The sequence below is a fragment of the Lygodium microphyllum genome, chromosome 4 (assembly GCF_053477565.2).
Source record: "Lygodium microphyllum isolate KBCC chromosome 4, Lygodium_microphyllum_v1.1.10, whole genome shotgun sequence".
Classification (NCBI taxonomy): Eukaryota; Viridiplantae; Streptophyta; class Polypodiopsida; order Schizaeales; family Lygodiaceae; genus Lygodium; species Lygodium microphyllum.
The window spans coordinates 158,503,367-158,523,618 of record NC_141138.1 but is presented as its reverse complement, the minus strand read 5'-3'; the positions used below and the strand labels follow the sequence as shown (position 1 = coordinate 158,523,618).

The 20,252-nt window shown below is 36.7% G+C and overlaps 2 protein-coding genes across 2 annotated transcripts; both read left to right on the top strand.

The window, feature by feature from the left end:
• The first annotated feature begins 8,411 nt into the window (after nucleotides 1–8,411).
• LOC148037828 (large ribosomal subunit protein eL30-like) lies at nucleotides 8,412–9,102 on the top strand. The gene is made up of 5 exons (XM_087677165.1): nucleotides 8,412–8,449; nucleotides 8,582–8,670; nucleotides 8,749–8,848; nucleotides 8,941–9,011; nucleotides 9,065–9,102. The coding sequence occupies exons 1-5, from the start codon at nucleotides 8,412–8,414 to the stop codon at nucleotides 9,100–9,102; spliced, it is 336 nt and encodes a 111-aa protein (XP_087533291.1).
• A 2,966-nt stretch (nucleotides 9,103–12,068) lies between these two features.
• Nucleotides 12,069–12,812, top strand: LOC148037827 (large ribosomal subunit protein eL30-like). The gene is made up of 5 exons (XM_087677164.1): nucleotides 12,069–12,106; nucleotides 12,225–12,313; nucleotides 12,392–12,491; nucleotides 12,584–12,654; nucleotides 12,775–12,812. The coding sequence occupies exons 1-5, from the start codon at nucleotides 12,069–12,071 to the stop codon at nucleotides 12,810–12,812; spliced, it is 336 nt and encodes a 111-aa protein (XP_087533290.1).
• The last annotated feature ends 7,440 nt before the right edge of the window (nucleotides 12,813–20,252 follow it).

Genomic DNA, 20,252 nt, shown 5'->3' with positions numbered 1-20,252 from the left:
AAGAGGTACTAGCACGTATGCTCAGGTCACGAGGGGAGTATTGAAACAATTTAAAGAAGAAGAGAAAGCTTGAAAAGCTCTTCTAGAAGAATCCTATTGTTGGTTCAATGCTGTTGAGGAGCCATCCATGAAGGCTTGACCCTTACTGCAACTAAAAGATCAATTTCGTGATGACATTTTATCATGTTGCTATTGTGTGGGACATTAACTACTTTATTATATGAAAGCAGATGGTTGTTTAGGCATCTAGAATTAATGTGGTGGAGTATTGACTTCAATGTGGTAATCATCCTTTGTCCTCCATTAACTTCAATGTGGTGGCCTACAAGCTTCTTCCCAAGGAGGTCTATCATCAATCTATTATGAGGTGCAATCCACAGTGAGCTATGGGCTTATATAATGAAGTTTCTTTTAGTTTATGTTTATGGTAGTTCTAAATATCTTGAAAGTTCTTGCATTATGTTTGGTATAATAATGAGCATGATGTTTGTTATAATTTTGTTTGGTATAATAATGCGCATGGAGCAACCCTATAGAGACTGCACATTCGCAGGTTTGAAAACACACGTATAGCATCAAGCTTGTAATTTACCAATGATGTAGCTCTATTTATTTGCTAATAGATGCTTCAAGTTAGCATCGAGTAATTGTATAGAGCATGCTTTGGGAGGATTGAGAATGCCGGTATAGCCTATTAGACCTCCAATGCGGGTTCAATGGTAAGTGATGATTGGAAATAATATCCACGAACAGGGAGCAACGTCAAAACACATGAGTCCCTTAGCATGAAGAGCGAGCTATCCACCTCGACTAGCCAAATTAAGTCCGAGCACAAGTTAGAACTCAACTAGTAGTAAGAACTTTTAAGCAATAGTATCCTAGTAACAAGGAAGTAAAATGCAAGGGGAGTGCATATGACTAGTGCATGCTTGAACTGAAGCTCAAAACTTTGAGGATTTGTAATTTTAGTTGTAGGAAGCAAGAAGAGGGCTACATGGAGGACGACCAAGTCCTTATGTCTAAAGGATCAATGTATGACATGGTAAGGCGTAGTCTATTATACAAGCTTCTAAATATTCTTGTCTAGTGGTGGTTGTAAAATTGGTATCAGGCAATGTGTGAATGGGGATCCATGGCATGAGATCCAATGTCATAGTAAGAAAGTATTAACAATAGGCTTGCACTTGTTATGAAGAGCGGAAAGTACACTCTGGGATATAAAGCTACATTGAAGTCATTGCATGGTGGCAAGGGTACATATCTATTAAGTTGCACTATGGGGCTTGATTGGTACTTTGCTTTGCTACACGGTAAACACTCTTGATATGCAAGTAAATTGATCATTATTGCAAACGATTGCCCACCTTTGAGAAAGTCAGAAATTGAGTATTATGGGATGCTTTCAAAGACTGGCGTACATCATTATACTGGAAGTGAGTTTAAACCTACCGTTTCATATTTTAACAAATTTTTTAGAGTAGCTTCTTTGATTCTCATTGGCTCACTTTGTATGTGTTATATGCAAACAATGTAGATCTTGGCACTGCTTATGGAAGGTATTACAGAGTGTGCTGTCTTAGCATCAATGATCTTGGTAAGTCATACTCTTTTACATAATCATTGATGGAAACTTATACAGCTTACCATTTCATACATACGTGTAAATCTATCATGATCAAGCTCATGTTAGTTACTTGGTTATTGATGATCTCAGGTGATTCTGATATTATCTAGGACAATACCAGCAAAATAGGGGGGGGGGGTATACTTCTTGAACAAGCTTGAGAAAGCAAACCCTACAGGCGATTTCAAGCATTAGCCAAGCCTTCATTTGTGAATTTTAGGATTTGAAAATTTTTCGGGGTATGAATAAGTTGAATTTTGAAATTGAGCATTCATGTTTTTGAATGTGGAGTTTATTTTGTTGGACGTTTAGCAGAATATCTACTTTTACTTATGTTAGTCCTTTTGTGTGCATATCCCATGGCTAATATTTTTTATGGCAGGAAATGACTATCGGGGATCAACAATTAGACTTTTTCAAGTCTAGCATATAAAGTCGAACTCAAAAGAGGCTACACCTTCAAGCAAGTATGGAACGTTTTACAATGGCAAGTGCTGTATAGTCTTGTACTGTCATCCAAGAGAACAAAGAGGAACATCTTGTATTTTCTTAGTTAGGAAACCAGAGCACTTTGGTAATCAAACATGTTTTGTCTGGGGTGCGGTGTTGTGTATATGTGATTATCTTCCTTTTTCACAATTGCGAACCTGTGCATTGGCAGGAGACCCTTTCTTCAACAACACAATATGCCAATGGAATTGCAAGTCCCATGCTTGAATTTGCAGTTCAGGTAATGCCTTTTGTTAGAATATAGTGCTTCTAGATTGTCTTGTCAATGTAATTGTGTAATTGTCACTATAACAGTGTGGTGGAAAATTGAAAGTTTTAGTGAAAAAAACAAGCTTGAACAAATTGAATGTATGCCATGCTACCGACCAACCATCATAGCTGTATTTTTTTTGTCTAGACAGCCACACAATTGGGTGGCATCATTCTTGAATCATAGATGGACCACTCTTGTGTTTAGAATCTGTCTTGGATACAACACATTCTCAGAGATGCTTCAAAAGCTCAATTTCTCCAATCCTTGAGATGAGAAGACCACAGGCTCATATCATTCTTATTTATCTATACACACTTCTCTCATCAAGCATTTGTCATATATTGTTATTGTGTGTGTATGTATTACATGCACATGATGTGCTTTGTAGGAATGGTAGAGAAAATAATTTAAGATGAATTAGATGCAAAAGATGTAATGATAGCATGTTGCTATCACAATAGGAAAACTCCAATATAAATATTGCGATTAAGAGAGCCCTAAGGTAGTACTAGGATGGTCAAGATGTGTATTCTGATATTTCTACTTCGATTTTTATAATTAAAGACCACAAGGTTGGCTCTACGATAGAGTTGAGCAACTAGATTACTAGCATGTGTGCATTGTACATCTAGTGTCTCTATTTGGAATTTTTTTCAAAACCCTAGCTTTATTCATAAAACTTTAAATTCTACCATTAGATGTTATATATCATGAAGATATTTTGCAAAGCTTCATCATCACTAAAAAGCTAAACTCTTTTATGAACCCTCAAGAGCTAGTTGTGATCAATTTTATGATAAAAATAGTGTTTTGTATTTATTACATAAGGATTTGCTAAATTCTTTTCTTAAAAAAATGAATTTATAGCAAGGGGTTTATAAATTATGGTAAGAAGTTATAGAAGGGTTTAAAAAAAAATAAATCACAAAAAAGATTACATAGGGATATATAAAACATGCCATGAACGCACGTCATATATGAGTGATTTGTAAGAAGAAAGGATGAAGAAGTAGTAAGCAAATCTCATGCTTATAGAACAGGTTTGCTTTAAAAAAAGACAACAAAAGCGCTGAAAGGAGGAGCAGTTGTATAAGAAGAGCAAGAAGGATGTCACATGTATAGAAGAGGTCTGGCATATTCTTCGTGGAGATCTTTTTAGGGTAGGCATGCAGGTTATCTATGTCATCCATGAAACATCTATTGGGGTAGGAACAAAGTGGACATCTAACTTGCCAGATTCCAAGGATGGTTGCATAGAACACTAGAGGATTCAGCTTTGAAGGAGTGAGACCTCAATTTCTTCTTAGAGGGGAGCCGCGAGAATCTATCCATCTCCTAAGAGGTACTAGCACGTATGCACTGGTCACGAGGGGAGTATTGAAACAATTTAAAGAAGAAGAGAAAGCCTGAAAAGCTCTTCTAGAATAATCCTATTGTTGGTTCAATGCTGCTGAGGAGCCATCCATGAAGGCTTGACCCTTACTGCAACTAAAAGATCAACTTCGTGATGACTTTTTATCATGTTGCTATTGTGTGGGACACTAACTGCTTTATTATATGAAAGCAGATGGGTGTTTAGGCGTCTAGAATTAATGTGGTGGAGTATTGACTTCAATGTGGTAATCATCCTTTGTCCTTCATTAACTTCAATGTGGTGGCCTACAAGCTTCTTCCCAAGGAGGTCTGTCATCAATCTATTATAAGGGGCAATCCACAGTGAGCTATGGGCCTATATTATGAAGTTTCTTTTAGTTTATGTTTATGGTAGTTCTAAATATCTTGAAAGTTCTTGCATTATGTTTGGTATAATAATGAGCATGATGTTTAGTATAATAATGAGCATGGAGCAACCCTATAGAGACTGCACATTCGCAGGTTTGAAAACACAGGTATAGCATCAAGCTTGTAATTTACCAATGATATAGCTCTATTTATTTGCTAATAGATGCTTCAAGTTAGCATCGAGTAATTGTATAGAGCATGCTTTGGGAGGATTGAGAATGCTGGTATAGCCTATTAGACCTCCAATGCGGGTTCAATGGTAAGTGATGATTGGAAATAATATCCACGAACGGGGAGCAACGGCAAAACACATGAGTCCCTTAGCATGAAGAGCGAGCTATCCACCTCGAGTAGCCAAATTAAGTCCGAGCACAAGTTAGAACTCAACTAGTAGGAAGAACTTTTAAGCAATAGTATCCTAGTAGCAAGGAAGTAAAATGCAAGCGCAGTGCATATGACTAGTGCATGCTTGAACTGAAGCTCAAAACTTTGAGGATTTGTAATTAAAGTTGTAGGAAGCAAGAAGAGGGCTACATGGAGGACGACCAAGTCCTTATGTCTAAAGGATCAATGTATGACATGGTAAGGCGTAGTCTATTATACAAGCTTCTAAATATTCTTGTCTAGTGGTGGTTGTAAAATTGTTATCAGGCAATGTGTGAATGGGGATCCATGGCATGAGATCCAATGTCATAGTAAGAAAGTATTAACAATAGGCTTGCACTTGTTATGAAGAGCGGAAAGTACACTCTGGGATATAAAGCTACATTGAAGTCATTGCGTGGTGGCAAGGGTACATATCTATTAAGTTGCACTGCAGGGCTTGATTGGTACTTTGCTTTGCTACACGGTAAACACTTTTGATATGCAAGTAAATTGATCATTATTGCAAATGATTGCCCACCTTTGAGAAAGTCAGAAATTGAGTATTATGGGATGCTTTCAAAGACTGGCGTACATCATTATACTGGAAGTGAGTTTAAACCTACCATTTCATATTTTAACAAATTTTTTAGAGTAGCTTCTTTGATTCTCATTGGCTCACTTTGTATGTGTTATATGCAAACAATGTAGATCTTGGCACTGCTTATGGAAGGTATTACAGAGTGTGCTGTCTTAGCATCAATGATCTTGGTAAGTCATACTCTTTTACATAATCATTGATGGAAACTTATACAGCTTACCATTTCATACATACGTGTAAATCTATCATGATCAAGCTCATGTTAGTTACTTGGTTATTGATGATCTCAGGCGATTCTGATATTATCTAGGACAATACCAGCAAAATAGGGGGGGGGGGGGTATACTTCTTGAACAAGCTTGAGAAAGCAAACCCTACAGGCGATTTAAAGCATTAGCCAAGCCTTCATTTGTGAATTTTAGGATTTGAAAATTTTCTGGGGTATGATTAAGTTGAATTTTGAAATTGAGCATTCTTGTTTTTGAATGTGGAGTTTATTTTGTTGGACGTTTAGCAGAATATCTACTTTTACTTATGTTAGTCCTTTTGTGTGCATATCCCATGGCTAATATTTTTTATTGCAGGGAATGACTATCGGGGATCAACAATTAGACTTTTTCAAGTCTAACATATAAAGTCGAACTCAAAAGAGGCTACAGCTTCAAGCAAGTATGGAACGTTTTACAATGGCAAGTGCTGTATAGTCTTGTACTCTCATCCAAGAGAACAAAGAGGAACATCTTGTATTTTCTTAGTTAGGAAACCAGAGCACTTTGGTAATCAAACATGTTTTGTCTGGGGTGCAGTGTTGTGTATATGTGATTATCTTCCTTTTTCACAATTGCGAACCTGTGCATTGGCAGGAGACCCTTTCTTCAACAACACAATATGCCAATGGAATTGCAAGTCCCATGCTTGAATTGGTAGTTCAGGTAATGCCTTTTGTTAGAATATAGTGCTTCTAGATTGTCTTGTCAATGTAATTGTGTAATTGTCACTATAACAGTGTGGTGGAAAATTGAAAGTTTTAGTGAAAAAAACAAGCTTGAACAAATTGAATGTATGCCATGCTACCAACCAACCATCATAGCTGTATTTTTTTTGTCTAGACAGCCACACAATTGGGTGGCATCATTCTTGAATCATAGATGGACCACTCTTGTGTTTAGAATCTATCTTGGATACAACACATTCTCAGAGATGCTTCAAAAGCTCAATTTCTCCAATCCTTGAGATGAGAAGACCACAGGCTCATATCATTCTTATTTATCTATACACACTTCTCTCATCAAGCATTTGTCATATATTGTTATTGTGTGTGTATGTATTACATGCACATGATGTGCTTTGTAGGAATGGTAGGGAAAATAATTTAACATGAATTAGATGCAAAAGATGTAATGATAGCATGTTGCTATCACAATAGGAAAACTCCAATATAAATATTGCGATTAAGAGAGCCCTAAGGTAGTACTAGGATGGTCAAGATGTGTATTCTGATATTTCTACTTCAATTTTTATAATTAAAGACCACAAGGTTGGCTCTACGATAGAGTTGAGCAACTAGATTACTAGCATGTGTGCATTGTACATCTAGTGTCTCTATTTGGAATTTTTTTCAAAACCCTAGCTTTAGTCATAAAACTTTAAATTCTACCATTAGATGTTACATATCATGAAGATATTTTGCAAAGCTTCATCATCACTAACAAGCTAAACTCTTTTATGAACCCTCAAGAGCTAGTTGTGATCAATTTTATGATAAAAATAGTGTTTTGTATTTATTACATAAGGATTTGCTAAATTATTTTCTTTAAAAAATGAATTTACAGCAAGGGGTTTATAAATTATGGTAAGAAGTTATAGAAGGGTTTTAAAAGAAAATCACAAAAACGGTTACATAGGGATATATAAAACATGCCATGAACGCACGTCATATATGAGTGATTTGCAAGAAGAAAGGATGAAGAAGTAGTAAGCAAATCTCATGCTTATAGAACAGGTTTGCTTTAAAAAAAGACAACAAAAGCGCTGAAAGGAGGAGCAATTGTATAAGAAGAGCAAGAAGGATGTCACATGTATAGAAGAGGTCTGGCATATTCTTCGTGGAGATCTTTTTAGGGTAGGCATGCAGGTTATCTATGTCATCCATGAAAGATCTATTGGGGTAGGAACAAAGTGGACAACTAACTTGCCAGATTCCAAGGATGGTTGCATAGAACACTAGAGGATTCAACTTTGAAGGAGTGAGACCTCAATTTCTTCTTAGAGGGGAGCCGCGAGAATCTATCCATCTCCTAAGAGGTACTAGCACGTATGCACTGGTTACGAGGGGAGTATTGAAACAATTTAAAGAAGAAGAGAAAGCTTGAAAAGCTCTTGTAGAAGAATCCTATTGTTGGTTCAATGCTGCTGAGGAGCCATCCATGAAGGCTTGACCCTTACTGCAACTAAAAGATCAATTTCGTGATGACTTTTTATCATGTTGCTATTGTGTGGGACACTAACTGCTTTATTATATGAAAGCAGATGGCTGTTTAGGCGTCTAGAATTAATGTGGTGGAGTATTGACTTCAATGTGGTAATCATCCTTTGTCCTCCATTAACTTCAATGTGGTGGCCTACAAGCTTCTTCCCAAGGAGGTCTGTCATCAATCTATTATGAGGTGCAATCCACAGTGAGCTATGGGCTTATATTATGAAGTTTCTTTTAGTTTATGTTTATGGTAGTTCTAAATATCTTGAAAGTTCTTGCATTATGTTTGGTATAATAATGAGCATGGTGTTTGGTATAATAATGAGCATGGAGCAACCCTATAGAGACTCCACATTGGAAGGTTTGAAAACACAGGTATAGCATCAAGCTTGTAATTTACCAATGATGTAGCTCTATTTATTTGCTAATAGATGCTTCAAGTTAGCATCGAGTAATTGTATAGAGCATGCTTTGGGAGGATTGAGAATGCCGGTATAGCCTATTAGACCTCCAATGTGGGTTCAATGGTAAGTGATGATTGGAAATAATATCCACGAATAGGGAGCAACGGCAAAACACATGAGTCCCTTAGCATGAAGAGCGAGCTATCCACCTCGAGTAGCCAAATTAAGTGCGAGCACAAGTTAGAACTCAACTAGTAGGAAGAACTTTTAAGCAATAGTATCCTAGTAGCAAGGAAGTAAAATGCAAGCGGAGTGCATATGACTAGTGCATGCTTGAAGTGAAGCTCAAAACTTTGAGGATTTGTAATTTTAGTTGTAGGAAGCAAGAAGAGGGCTACATGGAGGACGACCAAGTCCTTATGTCTAAAGGATCAATGTATGACATGGTAAGGCGTAGTCTATTATACAAGCTTCTAAATATTCTTGTCTAGTAGTGGTTGTAAAATTGTTATCATGCAATGTGTGAATGGGGATCCATGGCATGAGATCCAATGTCATAGTAAGAAAGTATTAACAATAGGCTTGCACTTGTTATGAAGAGCGGAAAGTACACTCTGGGATATAAAGCTACATTGAAGTCATTGCGTGGTGGCAAGGGTACATATCTATTAAGTTGCACTGCGGGGCTTGATTGGTACTTTGCTTTGCTACAGGGTAAACATTTTTTATATGCAAGTAAATTGATCATTATTGCAAACGATTGCCCACCTTTGAGAAAGTCACAAATTGAGTATTATAGGATGCTTTCAAAGACTGGATTACATCATTATACTGGAAGTGAGTTTAAACCTACCGTTTCATATTTTAACAAATTTTTTAGAGTAGCTTCTTTGATTCTCATTGGCTCACTTTGTATGTGTTATATGCAAACAATGTAGATCTTGGCACTGCTTATGGAAGGTATTACAGAGTGTGCTCTCTTAGCATCAATGATCTTGGTAAGTCATACTCTTGAAGCTCATGTTAGTTACTTGGTTATTGATGATCTCAGGTGATTCTGATATTATCAGGACAATGCCAGCAAAATAGGGGGGGGGGGGGGGGTATAGTTCTTGAACAAGCTTGAGAAAGCAAACCCTATAGGCGATTTCAAGCATTAGCCAAGCGTTCATTTATGAATTTTAGGATTTGAAAATTTTCCAGGGTATGATTAAGTTGAATTTTGAAATTGAGCATTCTTGTTTTTAAATGTGGAGTTTATTTTGTTGGACGTTTAGCAGAATATCTACTTTTACTTATGTTAGTCCTTTTGTGTGTATATCCCATGGCTAATATTTTTTATGGCAGGGAATGACCATAGGGGGATCAACAATTAGACTTTTTCAAGTCTAGCATATAAAGTAGATCTCAAAAGAGGCTACACCTTCAAGCAAGTATGGAACGTTTTACAATGGCAAGTGCTGTATAGTCTTGTACTCTCATCCAAGAGAACAAAGAGGAACATCTTGTATTTTCTTAGTTAGGAAACCAGAGCACTTTGGTAATCAAACATGTTTTGTCTGGGGTGCGGTGTTGTGTATATGTGATTATCTTCCTTTTTCACAATTGCGAACCTGTGCATTGGCAGGAGACCCTTTCTTCAACAACACAATATGCCAATGGAATTGCAAGTCCCATGCTTGAATTGGTAGTTCAGGTAATGCCTTCTGTTAGAATATAGTGCTTCTAGATTGTCTTGTCAATGTAATTGTGTAATTGTCACTATAATAGTGTGGTGGAAAATTGAAAGTTTTAGTGAAAAAAACAAGCTTGAACAAATTGAATGTATGCCATGCTACCAACCAACCATCATAGCTGTAGTTTTTTTGTCTAGACAGCCACACAATTGGGTGGCATCATTCTTGAATCATAGATGGACTACTCTTGTGTTTAGGATCTGTCTTGGATACAACACATTCTCAGAGATGCTTCAAAAGCTCAATTTCTCCAATCCTTGAGATGAGAAGACCACAGGCTCATATCATTCTTATTTATCTATACACACTTCTCTCATCAAGCATTTGTCATATATTGTTATTGTGTGTGTATGTATTACATGCACATGATGTGCTTTGTAGGAATGGTAGAGAAAATAATTTAAGATGAATTAGATGCAAAAGATGTAATGATAGCATGTCGCTATCACAATAGGTAAACTCCAATATAAATCTTGCGATTAAGAGAGCCCTAAGGTAGTACTAGGATGGTCAAGATGTGTATTCTGATATTTCTACTTCAATTTTTATAATTAAAGACCACAAGGTTGGCTCTACGATAGAGTTGAGCAACTAGCTTACTAGCATGTGTGCATTGTACATCTAGTGTCTCTATTTGGAATTTTTTCAAAACCCTAGCTTTATTCATAAAATTTTAAATTCTACCATTCGATGTTATATATCATGAAGATATTTTGCAAAGCTTCATCATCACTAACAAGCTAAACTCTTTTATGAACCCTCAAGAGCTAGTTGTGATCAATTTTATGATAAAAATAGTGTTTTGTATTTATTACATAAGGATTTGCTAAATTATTTTCTTAAAAAAATGAATTTACAGTAAGGGATTTTTAAATTATGGTAAGAAGTTATAGAAGGGTTAAAATAAAAACCACAAAAAAGGTTACATAGGGATATATAAAATATGCCATGAACGCACGTGATATATGAGTGATTTGGAAGAAGAAAGGATGAAGAAGTAGTAAGCAAATCTCATGCTTATAGAACAGGTTTTCTTAAAAAAAGGACAACAAAAGCACTGAAAGGAGGAGCAGTTGTATAAGAAGAGCAAGAAGGATGTCACATGTATAGAAGAGGTCTGGCATATTCTTCGTGGAGATCTTTTTAGGGTAGGCATGCAGGTTATCTATGTCATCCATGAAAGATCTATTGGGGTAGGAACAAAGTGGACAACTAACTTGCCAGATTCCAAGGATGGTTGCATAGAACACTAGAGGATTCAACTTTGAAGGAGTGAGACCTCAATTTCTTCTTAGAGAGGAGCTGCGAGAATCTATCCATCTCCTAAGAGGTACTAGCACGTATGCTCTGGTCACGACGGGAGTATTGAAACAATTTAAAGAAGAAGAGAAAGCTTGAAAAGCTCTTGTAGAAGAATCCTATTGTTGGTTCAATGCTGCTGAGGAGCCATCCATGAAGGCTTGACCCTTACTGCAACTAAAAGATCAATTTCGTGATGACTTTTTATCATGTTGCTATTGTGTGGGACACTAACTGCTTTATTATATGAAAGCAGATGGTTGTTTAGGCGTCTAGAATTAATGTGGTGGAGTATTGACTTCAATGTGGTAATCATCCTTTGTCCTCCATTAACTTCAATGTGGTGGCCTACAAGCTTCTTCCCAAGGAGGTCTGTCATCAATCTATTATGAGGTGCAATCCACAGTGAGCTATGGGCTTATATTATGAAGTTTCTTTTAGTTTATGTTTATGGTAGTTCTAAATATCTTGAAAGTTCTTGCATTATGTTTGGTATAATAATGAGCATGATGTTTGGTATAATTTTGTTTGGTATAATAATGAGCATGGAGCAACCCTATAGAGACTGCACATTGGAAGGTTTGAAAACACAGGTATAGCATCAAGCTTGTAATTTACCAATGATGTAGCTCTATTTATTTGCTAATAGATGCTTCAAGTTAGCATCGAGTAATTGTATAGAGCATGCTTTGGGAGGATTGAGAATGCCGGTATAGCCTATTAGACCTCCAATGCGGGTTCAATGGTAAGTGATGATCGAAAATAATATCCACGAACAGGGAGCAACGGCAAAACACATGAGTCCCTTAGCATGAAGAGCGAGCTATCCACCACGAGTATCCAAATTAAGTCCGAGTACAAGTTAGAACTCAACTGGTAGGAAGAACTTTTAAGCAATAGTATCCTAGTAGCAAGGAAGTAAAATGCAAATGGAGTGCATATGACTAGTGCATGCTTGAATTGAAGCTCAAAACTTTGAGGATTTGTAATTTTAGTTGTAGGAAGCAAGAAGAGGGCTACATGGAGGACGACCAAGTCCTTATGTCTAAAGGATCAATGTATGACATGGTAAGGCGTAGTCTATTATACAAGCTTCTAAATATTCTTGTCTAGTAGTGGTTGTAAAATTGTTATCAGGCAATGTGTGAATGGGGATCCAATGTCATAGTAAGAAAGTATTAACAATAGGCTTGCACTTGTTATGAAGAGCGGAAAGTACACTCTGGGATATAAAGCTACATTGAAGTCATTGCGTGGTGGCAAGGGTACATATCTATTAAGTTGCACTGCGGGGCTTGATTGGTACTTTGCTTTGCTACACGGTAAACACTTTTGATATGCAAGTAAATTGATCATTATTGCAAACGATTGCCCACCTTTGAGAAAGTCAGAAATTGAGTATTATGGGATGCTTTCAAAGACTAGCGTACATCATTATACTGGAAGTGAGTTTAAACCTACCGTTTCATATTTTAACAAATTTTTTAGAGTAGCTTCTTTGATTCTCATTGGCTCACTTTGTATGTGTTATATGCAAACAATGTAGATCTTGGCACTGCTTATGGAAGGTATTACAGAGTGTGCTGTCTTAGCATCAATGATCTTGGTAAGTCATACTCTTTTACATAATCATTGATGGAAACTTATACAGCTTACCATTTCATACATACGTGTAAATCTATCATGATCAAGCTCATGCTAGTTACTTGGTTATTGGTGATCTCAGGTGATTCTGATATTATCAGGACAATGTCAGCAAAATAAGGGGGGGGGGGGTATACTTCTTGAACAAGCTTGAGAAAGCAAACCCTATAGGCGATTTCAAGCATTAGCCAAGCCTTCATTTATGAATTTTAGGATTTGAAAATTTTCCGGGGTATGATTAAGTTGAATTTTGAAATTGAGCATTCTTGTTTTTGAATGTGGAGTTTAATTTGTTCGACGTTTAGCAGAATATCTACTTTTACTTATGTTAGTCCTTTTGTGTGTATATCCATGGCTAATATTTTTTAAGGCAGGGAATGACTATAGGGGATCAACAATTAGACTTTTTCAAGTCTAGCATATAAAGTCAAACTCAAAAGAGGCTACACCTTCAAGCAAGTATGGAACGTTTTACAGTGGCAAGTGCTATATAGTCTTGTACTCTCATCCAAGAGAACAAAGAGGAACATCTTGTATTTTCTTAGTTAGGAAACCCTAGCACTTTGGTAATCAAACATGTTTTGTCTGGGGTGCAGTGTTGTGTATATGTGATTATCTTCCTTTTTCACAATTGCGAACCTGTGCATTGGCAGGAGACCCTTTCTTCAACAACACAATATGCCAATGGAATTGCAAGTCCCATGCTTGAATTTGCAGTTCAGGTAATGCCTTTTGTTAGAATATAGTGCTTCTAGATTGTCTTGTCAATGTAATTGTGTAATTGTCACTATAACAGTGTGGTGGAAAATTGAAAGTTTTAGTGAAAAAAACAAGCTTGAACAAATTGAATGTATGCCATTCTACCAACCAACCATCATAGCTGTATTTTTTTTGTCTAGACAGCCACACAATTGGGTGGCATCATTCTTGAATCATAGATGGACGACTCTTGTGTTTAGGATTTGTCTTGGATACAACACATTCTCAGAGATGCTTCAAAAGCTCCATTTCTCCAATCCTTGAGATGAGAAGACCACAGGCTCATATCATTCTTATTTATCTATACACACTTCTCTCATCAGGCATTTGTCATATATTGTTATTGTGTGTGTATGTATTACATGCACATGATGTGCTTTGTAGGAATGGTAGAGAATATAATTTAAGATGAATTAGATGCAAAAGATGTAATGATAGCATGTTGCTATCACAATAGGAAAACTCCAATATAAATATTGGGATTAAGAGAGCCCTAAGGTAGTACTAGGATGGTCAAGATGTGTATTCTGATATTTCTACTTCAATTTTTATAATTAAAGACCACAAGGTTGGCTCTATGATAGAGTTGAGCAACTAGCTTACTAGCATGTGTGCATTGTACATCTAGTGTCTCTATTTGGAATTTTTTTCAAAACCCTAGCTTTATTCATAAAATTTTAAATTCTACCATTAGATGTTATATATCATGAAGATATTTTGCAAAGCTTCATCATCACTAAAAAGCTAAACTCTTTTATGAACCCTCAAGAGCTAGTTGTGATCAATTTTATGATAAAAATAGTGTTTTGTATTTATTACATAAGGATTTGCTAAATTATTTTCTTAAAAAAATGAATTTACAGCAAGGGATTTATAAATTATGGTAAGAAGTTATAGAAGGGTTTTAGAAAAAACCACAAAAAAGGTTACATAGGGATATATAAAACATGCCATGAACGCACGTCATATATGAGTGATTTGGAAGAAGAAAGGATGAAGAAGTAGTAAGCAAATCTCATGCTTATAGAATAGGTTTGCTTTAAAAAAAGACAACAAAAGCGCTGAAAGGAGGAGCAGTTGTATAAGAAGAGCAAGAAGGATGTCACATGTATAGAAGAGGTCTAGCATATACAGGTTTCACTTTAACTTTGATGGCTTGCCCATCATATTGCTCAAGAATGTCTTCATTTTCATTTCACTCATTGATATTTTCTATGCTATGTCATAAGTTAGTAGGCCTAATGTTTTCTAGTCATTTTTAATCTTTACCTTGCCTCCATGTATACCTAATGAATTCTAGTTTCTCAATAGTGACTTCATGTCTGGAGGGAGGCTCCATTGTGTATACATAATTAATATGCAATTTCCATAACTTGTCAAATATGTGCATGAGATAATACAAAGTGCAAAAATAGACATTTTCAATGTTATTATATAGCTTTATAATTCTCATCAAGACATAACCTATTTGGTGGTCCCTTTCTTTATTGTAGACCAATAATCCTTCCTTCCATGTAACATTATATATGGCCTCAGGAAAATTGTTTGTTTTCATTCAAAATGGACAAGGTGATTATGTTGATACCTTAGTGTCACAATTGAACATACACTACTTCAGAGTCTTGAGATCATCACCCAAGTGCCAATTAACATTGAATTCTTTGACTCCTTCCACATAGAGCTTCTCCCCACTTGTTTACTTGGAAATGATATTCGAATATGGAGTATAGCGAAAGATCCAAGAGAGAATATTTTGGGTCTCCTTGGGTACTTCGACTAGCCACCAAATTTCTTTTTCTGATTGCATACTAAACCGTTAGATAAGCATGCTATCTTTTACATTGGCGATGGTGTAATTCATCAATGTAAGAGTCACCCTCTCCAACTTGCATCCCTTTAAGATTTGACATTCATCAAGCTTGATAACAAACTCCAAGGTTGAAACAAAACCAAGCAATCATAGTTGGTATAAACTTAGGAGAAACAAGTGTACTATATTGAATCTATAATATTCGATTAGGACAAGTCAATACCTTTCCAACATTGCACCTTGTAGAAATGAGTCATGGCACATTGCAACTTAACTAGGTCAGCAAAACTATTGTTGAAGTTATCATAGTCATAAGAAATCTTTCCAGTTTTAGTTTCCTCCACTTTCATTTTTCTACTAATAAAAAAATACTCTCTTGTTGAATCAACAATGGATATATTTTGTGCTCGTCTTATAGCTCTTCTACAATGTTCTTATTCTTCTCCATTTTCTCTATAAGCAATTTTAATGTAGCATTCTCCTCCTCCAAGTTTGAATTTATTTGCATATTTGTTGCCATAGCTTCTCCCTTGTCTTTATACTGCTTCAATTCTCCTTCAAGCTTCTATGCTTTGATTTGTTGATTTGTGTGTCCGATATAAAATGCCCTTCTAAGGATACAAGTACTACTCCCTTTGTTGCTACAAATGGTGCACTTGAAAAGCTTTCAAATGTGTTGTATGTTTTAGATATTAAGAGAAATTTGCTATCATTTGCTTCTATAATTAATATTGGTCATGAAGTGAAATTTGCTAGCCATATGTGTACTACCACATAAATTTGTTGGGTGCAGTCCTCCAAGATTTTGTAAAAAAGGAGGAGGTTTCTTTAAGAAGTATCCTAATCCCCTATATATGATATTTATAGACCAATGGGCTTGAGAAAGGATCAAAAAGGCGCTTTCAACACGAGAGCCATGGTTACACATAGGGCAATGGAAAATAAGAGGAGGTTAGAGTAAGGTGGCTTAGATATTAAGCCAATGCCGATGACCACACATGGTCAAGAGTGGATAGAAGCCCAAATCAAGGTGGAGTTGGGAATCTTTAATTCACAGCAAAGAGAGGCATGAGCTATCCAAATGGAGTGATTTGATCCATCGCATTTTGGGTTAGGAGATATTGACGCATGGAAAGTAGACTTTATAAGTGTTTGTATATATATAGTTTTTTTTTTGAAAACAAAAGAGTATCGTTGACCAAATGCCCACTAGTTGTTACAAGATGGTTCATAAGTGTCGTCATAACATGCTCAGCACATGGATACACTTGTGGCAGCAAGGCATCATCACAAAGCAACAATGGCATGAAATCATGGTGCAAAGTATTTGTTAAGTTGTCTCTCTTATTAAATACATTAAAAATTCTAGATTATTCTAAGCTTAAATCTTTTGCATCTATAGGGACAATAACCCAATGAGGCGACTATAGAGAGAGGAGCAAAGCAAGGAATGATGCAAATTTGAGCAAGGAAGAAGATAGCGATGAAGATTATGAGAGCAATGATGCATAGGAAAGGGATAGTGGTCACAGCTCTTCACTAGATATATAAGCTTTGATGTACATAGTAGTCTATTAGGTACTAGAAGGCATATTAATTGGCTTCAAATCATGTACACATCTTTTGTATATTTTAAGCAATATAGCTACTCTAGGTTATTTTTGTTATTTACGTTTAATTGTCTTAATAAGTATTAATGTATGTAATATTTTCTTTATATGTGCATACATTTTGTAAAGTTGATGCTTAGCCCAATGAGTATGCAAGAAGTGCTAAAAAAAAACTAGGGAGCTATTGGTTGCAAAGCTATGCAGCCCCGGCAGCTCCTTGGTTTTTAATTCTACATAGCATATTTATAGTAGTGTAAAAATGTGTGTCAAAATTGCAAGTTTTAGCGTGTTTAAAGATCCATCTAAATTGATTTGAAAATTACAAATTTAATCACGTATATAAAAGTATAAAGAATAGTGTTTCTAAGTTGCAAAATAAACACTATTTTGAACGTGGGTCTTCTTCCATTGAGCTTTTTCTCACGACCTTAGAAGCACCTGTAAGTTTTCTTTCTTAGTTTCTTAGTTAAGAAACTGGATCAATGAGGCCAACAAAATTGCTGGCCTCCTAACAGGCTTTTTCTCACGACCTTAGACGTGCCTATAAATTTTTTTCTCTTCTTACATTTTGACATCAAACTATCTATGGTAACACAGTAATTTGCCGGATTTCTTGGGGGGCATCTGCAGGAAGACTTAGACGCTCTAGCTTGCCGGTTTGACACTACATGTGGAAAAGACTTCCAAGTTGGAAAAAGTGAAATTAAGGTTACCTGCGAGTTACGAGAGAGAGAGAGAGAGAGAGAGAGCGATTTATGTTTGGATTCTGGAACTCATGATTAAAAGCCGATCGATACATCTATCACTGTGATAGTGATGCGGAGAGTCGTACAGAGAGATCTCTAACCTAACCCAAGTGAACTTTCGACTGACAGAAGATCTGGGCTGTAAGAATGCTCCTGTGATCAGAAGGTAATTGAAGCAACTATATTGATTAATAGCTCGATGAAGGCGCCCTACTTTTAGGGCTTTGTTCACATTGAAGAGATTAAGAAGAATACATGGATGATGAACTAGGGGGGGTGATGATCATTATAAATGCATGATGATATTGAATTGACGGTTTACCGCTGGAGCATGCCGAGGTACTTGTTCTTGATCCATCGCAAGCTCTTCCGCATGGAGGATTTGACCTTGGCCTCCAAGGCTATGGCGTTGTAGCCTGCGAGGCGGCTCTTCCTCTTCACCTCCGGATCCAGCCTCAAGCTCCATGACCTTCCGTTGTCAGTTATACGATCTGGCCGGCCAGCTCCAGCAGCTTCCACCTGCTGTACCTCCTCCCCGATATGATAATGGGGTATGATGACGAGCGCCCTCCTTTGATAGTGATGATGATGATGAGGATGGCCACTACAAAGGTCCACCATGTATTTATCATCGTAGCTCCTCTTACTGCTACTGTCGCTAAGATGATCGGTGTGTTGTTGTTGTTGTTGACGTTGTTGCAGTTGTTTATCACGCAGAGGAGATGGATCAGTACTGTCGAAGCTGATATTCAGTATCTGCTGCTTCTGATCGTATGGGGACGTAGTGTAGCTGCCAGTCCCGTTGTTGCTAGCTGTGTGTGCTCTGCACTTGCACGCCTCCCTCCATAGCTTCCTCAAATTCGCAGACTGTCCCAGATCAGAGAAGCTCCTCCTTGGAAGAGAGGATGGGTCTACTACTACTCCCTGATCTGATGAGCCAAAGGTTGTAACCGGGGTCTCATGGAACCTCCTTGAGTAATAGCAGTGCACCACCTCTCTCTCTTCCTCTCGTTCCTCCACTCCCATAGCTCTACTAGATCTATCAAGACAAGACCTCTCGTGTCCCTATTTTCTTGTTTCTTGTTGTTTAGGAGCCTGAGCCTTGAGGGGATCTAGAACAAATTATCTGGCTCGTAAGTTGTGTCCAAGGAAGGGGAATTGACAAAACCTCTAGGGCCTTCCTTTAACTGCGGCATATCCCGCAATACCTCTCTCAAATTTCTAGGCTTCCAAAATGGGGCGATTCCCCAAACTTTTCTTGTTTGACTCTTCTCATGCTTACACCAAGTTCAAAATACTCCACTTCCATCCATGATCCATGCACATGGCCGGTAGCATATTGAGACATTCATTAGAACTCAATTGACATAGTATGTCTATAATCATATGCCACCCAACCACTTGTAAGTTGTTGCCCACATGGCTAACACATATGACACATATGCTCCCAATGTAAAAAGTCATAAACTAAACTTTTGAGTCATGATCAATGTGTTAAAGTTGTTATCAAATACTTTTTACTTTTAGTACTCTCTCTCTCTCTCTCTCTCTCTCTCTCTCCATCCATCCATCCAACCCCGCATGAGCTTATGTATGCATGGCCACAAAATCCCTCCTTGTTTGTAGGAAATCCTTAGACCATAGGCATTTTTCTAGTTATGAAAAAGAAGGAACCACTTAGATCCAATAATGTATGCTCATACATCAAGTGTCATATATATCAAGTACAAACAAGTATCGCCCATGCATAGTTGTTAAAAATTTGCAACCAAAACATAACTTATTGTAATAAAAATCAGCTTTGAGGTGTTTCAAAGAAGAGGTAAGACATCAAATCAATGCCAAATTATTTACTCTCACAAAAACAAAGTATATGTTTAAGGAATCCTCTTCAAAACACTTCCAAAATAGAAGCTTGTCCACATAGTCCAGTCATAGACTACTTTCATCTTATTATAAAAGATCCATTCGATAAGTTTGATTAGTTTTGCACAAGTATAGTTAGACAATCTTGCTCCAAGTTTGTGAGACCCGAAATGTAGCCCATGGTTTGTGAAATGTGTAACATGAAGCATATGTTATTTGTAAAGTTCAACTAAAGTCAAGTTTGAATTGATGAGCAAGAAATGTGCTAAAATGAATATTGTTTTGGCCTATTACATTTTTAGCCTTGTTTAAAGTTACTTATGGTTTTGTCGAAGACATTGGGATGAAGACATGATAATACAAAACAATGCTTGAAGTTTGAAAGCACGCTTTAGGAAAGCAATAACATTTCTCACCATAATGTTTGTGGAAATTAGGCATATTTACCAAGGAAATCAAATCCATAGGGAAATGAAGAGTGATACTTTAATGATGCAACCAAACTTTCAAGGGAAAAGCTTTCATTCATGCATCAGTGTAAGAAATATGTAGTATTTTGTTATGTGAGATGAGATATTGAAAAAATTAAAATGTCATGAAAAGTAGTGAATGTGGGGACGTACTATATTTACATATTCTTTTGCAATACTATTAAGCAAAAACATCTTGCTTTCCCAAGATATCAAGAAACATTATGAATCTAGGGCTTCCCATCTAAAATATGATCCAAAGATTGTTGTGGTCTCACCACAATTATTGAAAGGAAAGT

Bases quoted from the DNA above. Each gene is read 5' to 3' on its own strand.
- LOC148037827 (XM_087677164.1), top strand. From the start codon at position 12,069: ATGGAGGACGACCAAGTCCTTATGTCTAAAGGATCAAT. The intron at 12,314-12,391 runs GTACATATCTAT...TTTGATATGCAA, and splicing joins GTCATTGCGTGGTGGCAAGG to GTAAATTGATCATTATTGCA. The intron at 12,655-12,774 runs GTAAGTCATACT...TGGTGATCTCAG, and splicing joins TCTTAGCATCAATGATCTTG to GTGATTCTGATATTATCAGG.
- LOC148037828 (XM_087677165.1), top strand. From the start codon at position 8,412: ATGGAGGACGACCAAGTCCTTATGTCTAAAGGATCAAT. The intron at 8,450-8,581 runs GTATGACATGGT...ATAGTAAGAAAG, and splicing joins CTTATGTCTAAAGGATCAAT to TATTAACAATAGGCTTGCAC. The intron at 8,671-8,748 runs GTACATATCTAT...TTTTATATGCAA, and splicing joins GTCATTGCGTGGTGGCAAGG to GTAAATTGATCATTATTGCA.